This window comes from Anastrepha obliqua, chromosome 3, assembly GCF_027943255.1.
Source record: "Anastrepha obliqua isolate idAnaObli1 chromosome 3, idAnaObli1_1.0, whole genome shotgun sequence".
Lineage (NCBI taxonomy): Eukaryota > Metazoa > Arthropoda > Insecta > Diptera > Tephritidae > Anastrepha > Anastrepha obliqua.
The window spans coordinates 91,690,706-91,705,560 of record NC_072894.1 but is presented as its reverse complement, the minus strand read 5'-3'; the positions used below and the strand labels follow the sequence as shown (position 1 = coordinate 91,705,560).

At 40.6% G+C, this 14,855-nt stretch overlaps 1 protein-coding gene across 1 annotated transcript; it reads left to right on the top strand.

The window, feature by feature from the left end:
- The first annotated feature begins 5,717 nt into the window (after positions 1–5,717).
- Positions 5,718–10,970, top strand: LOC129242109 (uncharacterized). The gene has a single exon (XM_054878666.1). The coding sequence runs from the start codon at positions 5,718–5,720 to the stop codon at positions 10,968–10,970; it is 5,253 nt and encodes a 1,750-aa protein (XP_054734641.1).
- The last annotated feature ends 3,885 nt before the right edge of the window (positions 10,971–14,855 follow it).

Below are 14,855 nucleotides of genomic sequence, written 5' to 3'. Positions count from 1 at the left end.
CAATCACTTGCAATTTTACTGCACTCACGCACTTCAAACGTCTGGCGTTAAATGTAGTAATTAATTTTAATTCAAAATCAATTATTTGGTGCTTAGCTCAAGATGTTGTTGGCGATACACATGCCATGTGCCACTCTAAACTATTAGTTGATACCATTACAAACGATCATAAGCACACAAACGTGTGAAAAATTAAATCGTGTATGTTTATTTGAAAACAAATGAATGAATTCAGACGGAATTGATTACAGTACTCATATGTATTATATCTCCATGTAGTTTACAAATAATACCCAGCAGGGAAAACCACAATAATCGAACTGCTACAATTCTAATAAATCTAGAACTGCATCTACTGGAAGCAAATTGTTACAAATTATCAAGTGTAGGGACTCATATATCCACAAAACTTTCAAAGTAGAAGAAAGTGGGAGAGAAAAATTGGCATGTCACTTTGAGAGGAAGTTGCAAATTTTTCCTGTAAGAATTTACAAATGAGAAAAACAGTTGAACGCAAAGGAAAAATAAACACGAATTAAAATAAATAAAGAGTATTTGAAATCATATATTAAATAGGAATCGACCAATGGTATAGAGTGCATATATACTTCTACAGTCTCCAGTCACAGTTTCTGCAGTTTCCGAAATACAAATCAAAAGCACTGATATCTTTTGTGTTTCATGCTTATACTTCTTGGTTATTAACTAATATAGGAATAAGTGTTATAATAATATACAAAGGGTTTTCCAATAAGAGGTGTTATTTTGATATTAAAAGAAAAATGCAATTTTTTAATACAAATGAACACGGTCCGGAAACTTTTTCCGTAAAAGATCATTGGTTTCGTTGCTTGTGTGACACGTAGCGCCGTCTTGTTGAAAATAAACGTTGTCCAGATCAATACCATCCGATTCCGGTCATAAAAAATCGTTAATCATCTCTCGATAGCGCAATCCGCTCACCATTAACACCTGCTATTGGAAAACCCTGTACATAAAATATGTATATGTATAGACGCTAGGATGGAGGGAGGCAAAAGTCTCCTTCATACCCAAGGCAGGTAGGTCCTCACACACTAACCCTAAAGACTTCAGACCCATTAGTCTAACGTCTTTTCTTCTCAAGACCCTGGAGAGAATAATAGATGAATACATACGGGGAGTCGTGCCTTTAAATAGGCTCTCTTCGGCGCAACATGCCTATACTAAAGGGAAGTCCACAGAAACCGCCTTACACTCACTAGTCGGGTTGGTGGAAAAAAGCTTATCAGACAAAGAGTTTGCATTGGTTGCTTTCGTAGACATAGAAGGCGCCTTCAACAATATAAATGCAAACGCTATAGTAGATTCATTAGAAGATTTTGGAGTTGAACCACATGTCGTAGCCCTGATAGAAGATATACTCATCAAAAGAAAGGTAACGGCTAAATTAGGAAGCACTACTCTAAGCAGAAAGGTCTGCAGGGGCACACCGCAAGGTGGAGTCCTCTCCCCTCTTCTTTGGACTTTGGCAGTAAACTCCCTGTTACTGACCCTGGAAAGAGGGGGTTGCCACGTCACAGCTTACGCAGATGACGTAGCAATCGCCGTTAAGGGCAAATATCCTAACAAAGATAGGAAGAAACACAGGCTCCCTATAATCTCCCCGCTAACTTTTAAGGGTGCGAAGATTCCTTTGAAAGAGAACGTCAAGTACCTAGGACTCATATTAGACAGGAAACTCAAATGGAAAAGAAGGCCAACGTTGCATTATACACTTGCAAAAAAGCGGCCGGTATCAAATGGGGACTAACACCCCGTATTACGCACTGGCTCTATACTTCGGTAGTTAGGCCAATCTTAATGTACGGAATACTTGTATGGTGGCCATCTGCTCAAAAGGCGACTTACGCTAAAATCATGAGTAAGGTCCAAAGAACAGCTTTTTTATGCATCTCTGGCGCATTAAGGACTACTCCAAACAAAGCGCTGGAAGTGCTAATCAACTTACCTGCCCTAAATCTGGTAGGAAAACACGTGGCCGCCGCCTTGGCGCTCAGATTAAAAAGTATGGCGCTATGGAAAGACCGGTGCTTTGGCCACGCTTCCATTTTGCACTCTGTGAATAGTCATAAACAAGAAATAGACTACTCTATCCCTAGACTCACCTTTGAAAGACTCTTCAAGACGAGTATACCGTCAAGAAGGGAGTGGCATACAAGAAGGCCATGGAGAAGGGGGGAATTCAACTTTTACACAGACGGCTCCAAGCTAGACGATAAGGTCGGCTACGGAGTTTTCTCGAAGGAATTAGGACTGGAACTATCCGTTCTACTACCAGACTACTGCAGCGTCTATCAGGCAGAGGTATTAGCTATAAAAGAAGTGGCTACATACCTAAATACGCACGCCCTAACAAAAACGATCATAAATATATTCTCGGATAGTCAGGCGGCCATCAAATCAATGAATGCGGCATCACTAAGATCGAAGGTTGCACAGGAATGCCGGGCAGCTCTAAATGATATTAGTGACGTATTCAAGGTCAGCCTTATTTGGGTTCCGGGACATAGAGATATTGAGGGAAACTGTAAAGCAGATGAGCTAGCCAGAAAGGGTACCGCTCTCCAACTGCTGAGTGATAAAAGTACCATTGGAATACCCATGGCCACGAGTAAACTAATAATAAAAAACCGCTTTATCCAAGAGGCCAATAGGTCATGGAGAAATGAAGATACGTGTCTAACAGCTAGGCTACTATGGCCGCAAATAAACAAGAAAAGAACAAAGGAATTGCTTAGTCTCTCAAGAGACAATATCTCGAAGGTCGTGGCTGGCTTAACCGGTCACTGGCTATTTGGCAGGCATTCCTCGAGGCTAGGAGTCTTCTCCCATGAATATTCCAGAAGTTGCAGAGATGAGGAAGAGGAAGAAACAGTTGAGCACTTCCTCTGCAATTGTCCAGCCCTAGCTAAAATCAGAGCAGGTTGTCTAGGTAAATACTTTTTTAATTCTCTTACAGAACTGTCTGGCGTGGGGTTGACATCAATACTACGCTTCATAAGAGCCACGAAATGGTTCCACGAAATGGTTCCACGAAGGAAGATAAACGAGGTTCCCGTGTAGCACAGTGGTATCACAACGGACCTGTAAGGTCTAAGTGAGTTGGTCGTGCAGACCGACTACCACCATAACCTAACCTAACCATAGACGGAAGTAAGGAAAATATGAAGAAAGGTGTGATTACCTCAACAATGCAATGCTACTGATAAGTTCTTAATATTAGGTTGGGGATTAAGTTCGTAGCGTTTTTACTGAAGACTTTTACAATATTCAAACAAAAAAAAAATAATCATATCAATAAGTTAATCAATTATATATTCGCCGTTGCTGTTTACAACCTCTTCCAACCTCTCGACCAACTTGCTGATGCCGTTCCGCCAAAAATCGCCTGGTCTGGTGTCAAAGAATTTGTTGAGCTAGTTTTGAAGGACCTTTTTGTTATCGAAGGTAACACCCTGCATAGCGTTTGAGAGGGAGCGAAGAAGATGGTAATCGTCGGTGTAAGGTTCGAAGAATACGGCTGATGCTGAAGAGCCTCCTATTCAAGCTCTGGAATGCGCCTTTGACGACCTGTGCAACAGGGGCCTAACGTGGTCGTGAAGAAAAACCATACTCCAAAACCATGACAATCAATTTCTTTGATTTTAATTCCCGGTTTGACTCTCGGCTTTGGCATATCTCCTGGAGCCACCCACTCCTTTCTTTGTTTTATATTGATCTATAGGTACTATTTCTCATCTTCCGTGACGATTCGGCATAAAAAGCGCTGTTTATGACCGCGTGTTGCTCGATCGTGGGCGAGATACTGAGAAGCAATTTGAAGGTGAATTTCTTTGTTTTTTCGTTGAGCTTGTGAGGCACCCAGGTTCCCAATTTTTCGGTGAATCCCACAGAATAAAGGTGATTGAGAATTGTTTTATGATCGCAGTTAATTTTTTCCGCCAATTCACGACTGGTTTGGCGACCGTTCTCCTTCAAAAGTGATTTGAGACGTTCTTCATCGAATTCAGAAGGCCTTCCGTTGCGAGACGTGTCATCGATGTGAACTCTGCAAACCATTTCCATGCTGTAGACTCGCCTATGACGCCTTCTCCTTACATATCCGATGAAAAACAAAGAAGAGCAGGTGTCGAAAATGTTGATTTTTGACTCCTGGGTATTCCATTTCTAAGGCTCAAAACTAGTAAAAAAATTAAATAACTATAAATACTACTGCCATAATTTTGTAGAGCAGAAAGAGTTCTATACTCACACTTTGCCAAGCACCGAACGAATCCTTATAAAATAAAAGAAAATATAAAAACGATATGAATTTGTTCCCCAACCCAATCGTAGCCATCGCACGGTGCCATGACTCCCCATTTTATATTTTGAAAGCAGATGTCACTACTCGAAAATTTGTTCGCATTTGACAATATCTAAACCAGATAATTGTTTCACCAGCTCCGATTTTCCCTGCAGGGTACTTATCGAGTTAAATGCTTGCATAAATATGTGCTCTCGAGTTTCCCTGAAGAAACGTAATTTTCTAACTCATTTTTTAACTCAGAGGTCAATTGACAAGCTCAGTCAATTGACTTTTAATAGATACAACGTGTTTTATACAGTTTTTAGTAACGATCGAGTATACGAATAGCTACATTTTTTGAGTGCATATGTATATCCAAAATGTGCTTACTAAAAGTGGTATTGTAAAAGAAAATTCTTGTTCGTCAAACATCTAATTGAAAAAAAAAAATTTGAACGCAGCCCCTTTGTCCAAGGGTTAACGCATACGTTCACCTAAAGGTTGAAGGCGACCGCTATGTCTGCACATTGGAATTTGCCTTTGCATAACGTTATTGCAAATTTACTCATCTCGCTCAATTTTTCCCATTGCTTTTCTCGCTCACTCATGTATTGAAATTAGTTTTACCTACTTACTAAGCAAACCGATATGCGACAAATATGTAACAACAACTAACTAACATGTAAAGTTCTAAGAACTAAAGAGAGTCTATTGGAATTGTATGTACACATATTGTATAAATTCAGTTATGCTTGAATAAATACGGCACTTGAAATATTGGAGTAAAGGCGAGCAGTCGCGGCTTCGTTTTTATTATTAACAGGTGGCAAAAAAGCTTGCCATCTTCAAACATTTGGTGACCCCGACGTGATCAATTTCACGTTATAGTACATCGTCGCATAACGCATCATTTACCTGTTATTCGAACAGTAAATTAGCATCAGTTATATCGAACCGTTTAATTTGTCGTTATTGGAATCGCATTTTATTTATCGCTATCAAATCAACATTTTTCGTCATTTGAAGGCGCAACTGGCACAGTTATATTATTGGGCGTTCATTGGAAGTCTCGCTTGACCTTCAAATCGTGAGCCAAGCTGTGAAGATCTTGCTGGTGCGTTGTACATGGAAGGCGCAAGCGTCAGTAGCAACAATATATTTTTCTTCGGATATCGTACCGGGCTGCGCATCTGCACATTTGGCAGCAGCACAATCATTTTAGCTAACATTTCATCGTATTTTCGGAAGCGCAGGCACCAGGCAGTCGAAGCATATCTCAGGTAACAGTTTTTTTGTTGGTGGATCTATTCGTAAAAGTTTTCTTTACGCTGCGGCGCACAAGCATACGAACGGTGGACAGCGGAACTTGAAGCCTGCATACAGTAAAATGCCAAAAACACACGAACAGCGTGATACAAGCGTCCCAGTAGGAAACTCGAGCGATATGTTCTTAAGACGAAAGAGTTTATGGTTCCTCAAACAAATCCGCACATTGAAGGTCGAAGCGGACGAGAATAACTTTCAAGGCCTTGATGATTCAACACTGGCAGTGAAGTTGGAGCAACTTGACAGACTACAGACTCAATTCGAAGAAACGCAGTCTCAACTTGAGAGGGAAGACATCGCGGAAATTGAAGGCGAAGCAAGGGTGATATTTTCGGAGGCATATGTGTCCATCAAAGCGAACATTACCAAGGTACTTAGCTCGCGTTCAATATCATGTGCTACATCATCTACGCGCAACTACTCTATGGTGGACGAACTAGGTGGGCACACATCATCGCGTCCAAATAAATCGAGTTTGCCGGCTTTACAGCTGCCCCGATTTAACGGAATGGTTACAGAATGGCCGGATTTTTGGGCCATGTTTCATGTTATCGTAGGTCAAGAATCGACACTGACCAACATCGAAAAGTTCCAGCACTTGAGGTCATGCCTAAGCGGCATCGCATTGGATGTAGTCCGTTCCTTGGAAATAAATGATGCGAATTACGAAAAAGCGGTAAAATTATTAAAGGCAAGATTTGACATTAAGAGAGTTCAATTTCAGGCACACATCAAAGATATTTTCGGGCTGGATAAAGTGCCCGATGGTTCAGCAGCTTGCTTACGGGAGCTCAGCGACAAGGTCACTAGTCATCTGCGTGCATTACAAACCATCGCCACAAATGAGGAGTTGCTGGATGGCTTACTCACGCATTTAGTCATCAGCAAGGCAGACATTGGTACTCAAGCGAAATGGGAAGAAGAAGCACCAACTCAAAATTTGCCTTCGTGGGATCTTGTTGCCAATTTTTTGGAAAGGAGAGTTCGCATATTGGAAAGCGTCAATACAATTACTGCAGCCCCCACAAAACAGGTGACAAGTAGAAAAAATAATCGTAGTCAATCGTTTGTTACCACTAGCGCCATCAAAAATTGTGTATTTTGCAATGCAACTCAACATACAATCTTCACTTGTTCTCAATTTTTAAACCTTTCACCTTCGCTACGCTTTCAAGAAGTTAAAAAGTATCAACTTTGCATTAATTGTCTAAAAAAGGGACATGTCGTCAAAAATTGTAAGTCAAGCAGCTGCAAGCATTGCTCAGCTAAACATAATACACTTCTTCATTTTTCGCAATCTCCGCAAACAATTTCGCAAGACACAGGTGCACCTCCTAGTGCCAAGACATCCCTTGTCGTAGAGCATCCCGAGCAGACCTTTCACCCATCTCCTAAAGGTGTAGTAATGCTAGCCACTGCCATTGTGATGCTAAAAAGTCGTCAAAATACTTTCATACCGTGCAGAGCCCTACTTGATTCCGCTTCTCAACTTCATTGCATAACAGCAAATATGGCTAATCAGTTGCAAATTAAGAAGTCAAAGGCTACTACGCATATTTCGGGAATCGGTCAATCAGACATAACCTCGAGCGAGTATGCAACTACGCTATTACAATCGGTAGATCGTACATATTCAACACCTATTTCGGCCGTTGTTGTGCCAACAATAACCACATATCAACCTGAAGCAAACATCTCGAACGTCGAATGGAAGATTCCATCCAATATCTCGTTAGCGGATCCATCTTTTTTCAAATCCCAGCAAATTGATCTTTTGATCGGAGCTAGTCTGTTTTTTGAGCTGCTATGCGTAGGACAAATTCGCATAAGCAAAGGCCTACCGGTACTGCAAAAAACAAGGTTAGGTTGGGTCGTGTCAGGAAATTTAGATTGCTCCTCAACTAAATTTGTACACTCCGTTGCTATTAGGGAATGCACATCTGATCGAATGGATTGCGACCTTAATGAGTTAGTCAAAAAATTTTGGGAGGTAGAAGGACACACTATGGAAAATGTGAAGCGTTCTAAGGAAGATTTGGCCTGTGAAGAACACTTTATCAACAATTATTGTCGACTAACTTCAGGAGAATACTTAGTTAGTTTGCCTTTCAAATCAAGTATTTCGCAATTAGGCGATTCTTATTCGCAAGCAGTACGTCGTTTTCAAAATCTCGAGAAAAGATTCACACACAACTCCGAGTTAAAGGAACAATATTCTAAGTTCATAACTGAATATGCTCAACTTAAACATATGTCACCGGTAGGAGTCATTCCCAGGGGTGTTCACACAAACTTCCTACCTCATCACTGCGTGATAAAGGCAGACAGCACCACCACTAAATTGCGCGTAGTATTTGATGCGTCCGCTCCCACCAGTTCTGGATTTTCGTTGAACGACCTGTTGATGTCAGGTCCAACAATACAATCCAGATTAATTGACACGTTGTTAAGATTTCGATCGCACAAATTCGCTTTGACAGCCGACATTTGCAAAATGTATCGGGCCGTCAAGATATCCAAATCTGATAGTTTTTTGCAGTGCATATTATGGCGCGATAAACCCAACCAGGAGTTCAAGATATATAAGCTAGATACAGTCACTTATGGTACCAAGCCCGCTGCATTTCTGGCCATTCGGGCAATGCAGCAGCTCGCAATTGAGGAAGCAAGGAACTATCCCCTTGGTTCAGAAATCGTCTTGCGCGACTTCTATGTCGATGATTTAATATCAGGCGGAGCGTCTGAGAAACAAGTGTTGCAAATAATGACACAGACGGAGCAGCTTTTAAAAAAGGGTAACTTCATACTAAGAAAATGGTGCTCAAACAGTGCAAACATTTTGCAAAAAATTGACCCAGCACATCGTGAGAAATTTTTAAAGTTCGGGGATGGCATTGATATCACTAAAGCCTTAGGGCTGGCATGGGACCCTAAACGCGATCATTTTCTCTTCCTCTGGGATCCACTTCCTGAACCGGCACGAGCAACGAAACGAAACGTCTTATCAGTAATTGCTAGATTTTACGATCCACTTGGCCTCATTGGTCCCGTTGTGCTAAAGGCCAAGGTATTTTTACAAAGTTTGTGGAAAGAGAAGCTAGATTGGGACGAAAGCATTCCTCAGTCATTACACCTTGCTTGGATTCAACTCTGTGCGAATTTGAATTTTGTGGAAAAAATTAGCTTCCCTCGTTTCGTTGGGCTGGATGCAGGCAACATTCAAATACACGGATTTTGCGACGCCAGTATGGCAGCCTATGGAGCCTGCGCTTACGTTCGATCACAAATTGGCGGCGAAGTTCGCACATCTTTGCTCTGCTCCAAATCTCGCGTTGCACCATTGAAAACACTCTCAATTCCAAAATTAGAGCTGTGCGCTGCAATGTTGTTAGCCGAGTTGCTAAATTCTATCCAAACTTTAGGTCCTTTTAAGGGTGAATTCTTCTGCTGGTCAGACTCCACTATTACCCTATCGTGGGTAAGTAGTGTTGCCGCTAATTTTAATGTATTTGTCGCCAATCGGATAAGCAACATTCAAGAACTAACTCAAGGTATGTCGTGGAGGCATGTGCCAACCGAACTCAATCCAGCAGATATCTTATCAAAAGGGGCCTCTCCCAAGGAACTTGATGCAGCTACATTATGGAAGGAAGGACCATCATATTTGAAAGAGGATGAAGCCAAATGGCCTAAAATAAGGCAAGTAGACAACGCATTACTTGAAAGGAAGAAAACAATTTTGATCTTGACACCTAAAATCATCGACTATACAATTGACTGCAAACATATACATAAATTTCGTTCTATGAGAAGGATCTACGCGTATGTGAATCGTTTTCTAAAAATTAAATCGAATATTCGCTGGGAATCGCCTCAACTAAGCCTCGAAGAAATTGAAGCAGGAACGCATTTGCTCCTTCGTATGGTGCAGAAAGCTGCCATGAGCCTCGACTACAACGAGCTGAGGGCTGGACGCGCAGTCAGCTCTTCAAGCAATCTTCGTTCGCTAAACCCATTTCTGGACGCGACCGGACTAATACGAGTTGGTGGACGTCTTCAGAATGCAGATCTTAGTTTCAATGCAAGGCACCCCATCGTGCTACCCAAGCATCATCCACTAACAAATGGTATCATTAAATACTTTCATCAGAAGCTGCTTCATGCTGGTCCTCAAGCGCTGCTTGCAACAATTCGCTTGCAGTATTGGCCTATTGGAGGAAGAAAAAGCGTGACCGCTGTACTCAACAAATGCTTGCGATGTTTTCGCGCAAAACCAATACTCATGAGGCACATAATGGGTAATCTACCAGCCGAGCGAGTCCGGAGTCAACGCCCTTTCTACACCACTGGTGTAGATTTCTGCGGCCCGTTCAGCTACAAATCCGAAGTGCGAAACAGACCACCAACGAAATGCTACATCTGCGTCTTCATATGCTTCGCAACAAAGGCTACTCATTTGGAGCTAGTCAGAGATCTATCGACAAATTCATTCTTGGCCTCATTAAAGCGATTTACTTGCTTGCGTGGGCAACCTAGGGTTATCTGGTCAGATAATGCTACCAATTTCGTTGGCGCAAAAAATGAATTGAAAGAGATTCGCGCGCTGTTTCTTAGTGAACAACATATTAGCGAAGTTCACAAACAATGTCTTGACGATGGAATTGATTGGCGTTTTATACCACCCCGATCCCCGCATTTTGGCGGTCTGTGGGAAGCCGCGGTCAAGACCGCAAAATATCACCTTCGCAGAGCCATTGGCTTTACTGTTCTCGGCTTTGAAGAGCTTCGGACACTGGTGTGTCAAATTACTGCTATTGTAAATTCAAGACCTCTCTGTCCAATTTCAGAAAGCCCAGACGACCTGGAAGTTTTGACTCCTGCTCACTTTCTTTCTGGTGGAGCACTCACAGCCATGGCAGAGCCCAACTTGCTTAGTATCGACTGCAATCGTTTAAGTCAGTGGCAGAAGACTTGTCGCATACAACAATCCTTTTGGAAATCTTGGAGCACTGCTTACTTAACGCAATTACAAGAGCGCGGAAAATGGCGTACGAAGACACCAAACATTCCACCTAATGCACTGGTTCTAATTCAGGATGATAATCTTCCACCCATGAAGTGGCAAATGGGACGAGTTATCGAATTAATCAAGGGTAAAGATGATGTGGTTCGTGTTGCAGTCATCAAAACTAGCACAGGTGTCACCCGGCGGGCAATCACAAAGCTATGCCTACTACCAGTAGAGGAAGTTGAAAACCCTCAAGGCTCTCAACGGGGGGAGCATGTCCAAGGGTTAACGCATACGTTCACCTAAAGGTTGAAGGCGACCGCTATGTCTGCACATTGGAATTTGCCTTTGCATAACGTTATTGCAAATTTACTCATCTCGCTCAATTTTTCCCATTGCTTTTCTCGCTCACTCATGTATTGAAATTAGTTTTACCTACTTACTAAGCAAACCGATATGCGACAAATATGTAACAACAACTAACTAACATGTAAAGTTCTAAGAACTAAAGAGAGTCTATTGGAATTGTATGTACACATATTGTATAAATTCAGTTATGCTTGAATAAATACGGCACTTGAAATATTGGAGTAAAGGCGAGCAGTCGCGGCTTCGTTTTTATTATTAACAGGTGGCAAAAAAGCTTGCCATCTTCAAACACCCTTTTTAATTAAATAAGTAATTTTGTGATTTGTTTGTATATATGTCTAATATGCAAAAAGCTTTATAACTTTATTTCCTTAATTAATATTCAGCTATATTTATCCTTATCCAAAGGATTCAAACTTGTTTGCCTCTAATTTCCAATTCGATCCCGAGGCAACTCAACGGTGTTCATGATTTTATCAACATTTTCGATAATTGACCAACCAGAATGGAATAGTTAAAATAGCAAATGGGCTGAAGTCCCGGGCTTAACAAAGAAAACACGTTTTCACACGTTGATAATTTTCATCAAGAACACCGCAATCACTCCAGCGTCGCTCTAACATTTCAATACCACTTTTGTAGAACGATTTATCTTTTGCCTCAAAATAGGCCTCCGTTTCAACGATAACCTCTTCATTCGAGCGAAATTTCATGCCGGCGAGCATTTTTTTAGGTCTGCGAACAGCGAGTAGTCGCTGGGGTCTAAATCTGGAGGATAAGGTGGATGTGGGAGCAATTCGAAGTTCATTTCATGTAGTTTTAACATTGATCTGATTGGCTTATGACACGGTGCGTTGTTTTAAAAGTGACAAATACGGCACCCACTTTGAACAGAGCTTTCTCGTAGTCAAGTGCTCATGCAATAAAAAGGCAGTACATTCTTTTGATATCTTTATGATGCCAGTTAACTCACGTAACTTCACTTTTCAATTATTCAAAACGATTTTGTGGGTTTTTTTTATGTTTTCTGATGTCACCGCCTCATTTAGACGTCAACTGCGTTATGCGTCATTGGTGTCTCTACGACCACGTTTGAAGTCAGCAAACCATCGGTTTATTGTTGTTTCTGATGAAGCGGAGTCCCCATAACACTCTTCAAGCCATTGCTTCGCTTGAACGGTATTTTTCCCATCAATTCGAAATTCTTTTTGATCCATTGTTTTGAAAATAACAAAAGTTGCGTCACTCTTAGCGCAATAACTCTCGAAGTAATGAATAGAAAATCATAAATTTTAACACCTATTTTTTAAGGTTAGTCCTAACTGGTGAATGCAATGAAACTAGTGCCATCGATGTGTTAGGTCTGGGACTTTTCAACTGTTATCTATCGATTTCCTTTTGCCACTCCGTAAAATGTAAAGTTATTATTTATATATGTAGATATATTTATATAAATTTCGCTTTTTTGGCTTTTGACATCACTTCTTCGTTGTGAATTTAAAAGGCCCCTTATATTACCCTGAGTTATTGGTTACACATATTCGGCTATTTTCAAGTACAATCTTGCATGGCCACTAAAATAGGTACTTTACGGATAACTTTACTTTAGGTACTTTATGATTAACTCTTTTAACTAATTAAGTGAAAAATTTTGAATGTAATGTAAGAAAGGAATTAGATAATTCATTTAATAACTAATAAATAAATAAATAATTGGCGCATACACTTCTGTTAGGAGCTTGGCCGAGCTCCGCATCCTATTTGTGACATAGAGGGACCTACAGTTTTAAGCCGCCTCCAGCAGTTGGTTTTTATGAGGAGCTTTTTTCATGTCAGAAATACACTCGCAGGCTTGCCATTGCCTGGCGAGAGACAACCGCATTTGAAAAAACGTTATCTATCATTTGGTGTACCATGCACAGAGATTCGAACCTACGCACCCCCGAATAGATGTCACTCACCAATACATTCGGCCACGGCGGCAGTAATAATAATAATAACTAATAATTAATACGAATTTCTTTCATAGAGGGGTCGTGCGAAGCATTTCACAGTTGAGGAACCGAGGCTTGTTGTCAATCTTCGAAAACAAAAAAAATCGCATAAATTGTAAATGCCATTAAGCCCAAAAAACCCACCCAAACGGCGTGGTGGCAAAAAAACGACTTAAACTACTGCTAATATAATTGTGACTCTTGCTAAAAAGGATCCTTTTAAGTCATCAAAGGCCAGTACAGCTGAAATCAATAACGTACTATAATATCAGAACTATACGGCGTCGATTGTCCCACATGAGCCTATCAAGCAGAATAGCTCGTAAAGTTCCTTATTGAAACATGCAAGTTGAAGAACAGTTAAGTACGGTGGCGGCAACATAAGGATTTGGGTATGCTTTTCTTGGTATGGAGTAAAAACTATTCACCTCATTACCAATAAAAACCAATTTATTTACAAGGGTATAGCTCAAGATGTGATGCTACCATTTGCTGAAGAGAAAATGAAACTTCGATGGCTTTTTGTGCAAGAAACGACACAAAACACTCCCCAATTTTAGTACGTGAATAGTTTTTACAAAATAACTTTAAAGTTATGGATTGGCCAAACTAGTCACCAGACCTAACCCCATTGAAAACTTTTGGGAAGATTTAGAGAAGCGAACCGAGAAGGAAACCTTCAAAAATAAGAAGAATTGAATGCAAAAAATTACTATAAAATCAAACTATGGTATTCCACTCAAACAGAAACCTGCCGTAGGATTATCAATTCTATGCCAAATCGGATACAAAAAGAGATGAACAAGCAGTGGTTATTAAACTTCGATCATTTAATAAAGTCACTACGTTCCTTATGTTTGGTATCTGTTTCTATTTCATGCCTATTTTAATGGCTACGTGAATATTTCTTTCTTTGGTCCTATTGTTACTAAGTTTTAAGTTTTACGACTTGACTTATTATTTATATTTGGTATATTAATATATGAAAACAATGCAATATCTGTTATTATTAATTTATATATGTTTTATTTAATTTATAAAGCTTTCCGTACGAGCGTGAGGGCACCTATTTTAATTACCATTTGTATGTGTATGTAAGCGGCCTCGGTAGTCTAGCGTAAGTGCACTAGCCTGCCATCCCAGAGGTTGTGGATTCGAATCCCACGTAAAGCACAATTCTTGCACTTTTCCAAATTTACCTACTTTCACTGTTTCTAAAACCTAAACAAAAATATCATTCCTCAAACCCAAAACCTTATCCTTTGCTTCCTTACTCCAGCTAGTGGCGCCAGCAAGAGGAAGCGAGCAATCGGGGTATTAGCGCAGACACACAACATTTAGCGAAGTCCTCAACCATGTTTGCGATCCTTCTGCCTGAAACACGTGAAACACAGATGGCGCTCCAAGCAATAAGAAGGCGTTGTTCCTAAGCAACGACAGGTAGGCATTTCCACCACTTAGAAATTTTAACGGCAGGCTAGTCTCTTCCATGTCAGAAATCAAATAGATTAATGAAACCAACGCAAGACAAGTCTTGTCGAGGCCCTATGCTCCCGAGAGGAGTGGACAAGGAAATAAAAAGGTATGTGTATGGATATGTGAGCCACATCTGTGGTATTAATATTATAGATTCACTTGAATTTCATTTTTAACTCCCATTTTAATTGCAAATCACTTATGTATTAATGAGAGCTAGTAATTTGTGAAATCAATTATAATTGTCTCGTGAAAACTGAAAGAAATTTGCGATGAGGAGGTGCGGGGGTGATCGAGTGTTAACCACGAATACACTTGTTTTTTTATACAACAACATATCAACACTACAAAG

Bases quoted from the DNA above. Each gene is read 5' to 3' on its own strand.
- LOC129242109 (XM_054878666.1), top strand. From the start codon at position 5,718: ATGCCAAAAACACACGAACAGCGTGATACAAGCGTCCCAGTAGGAAAC.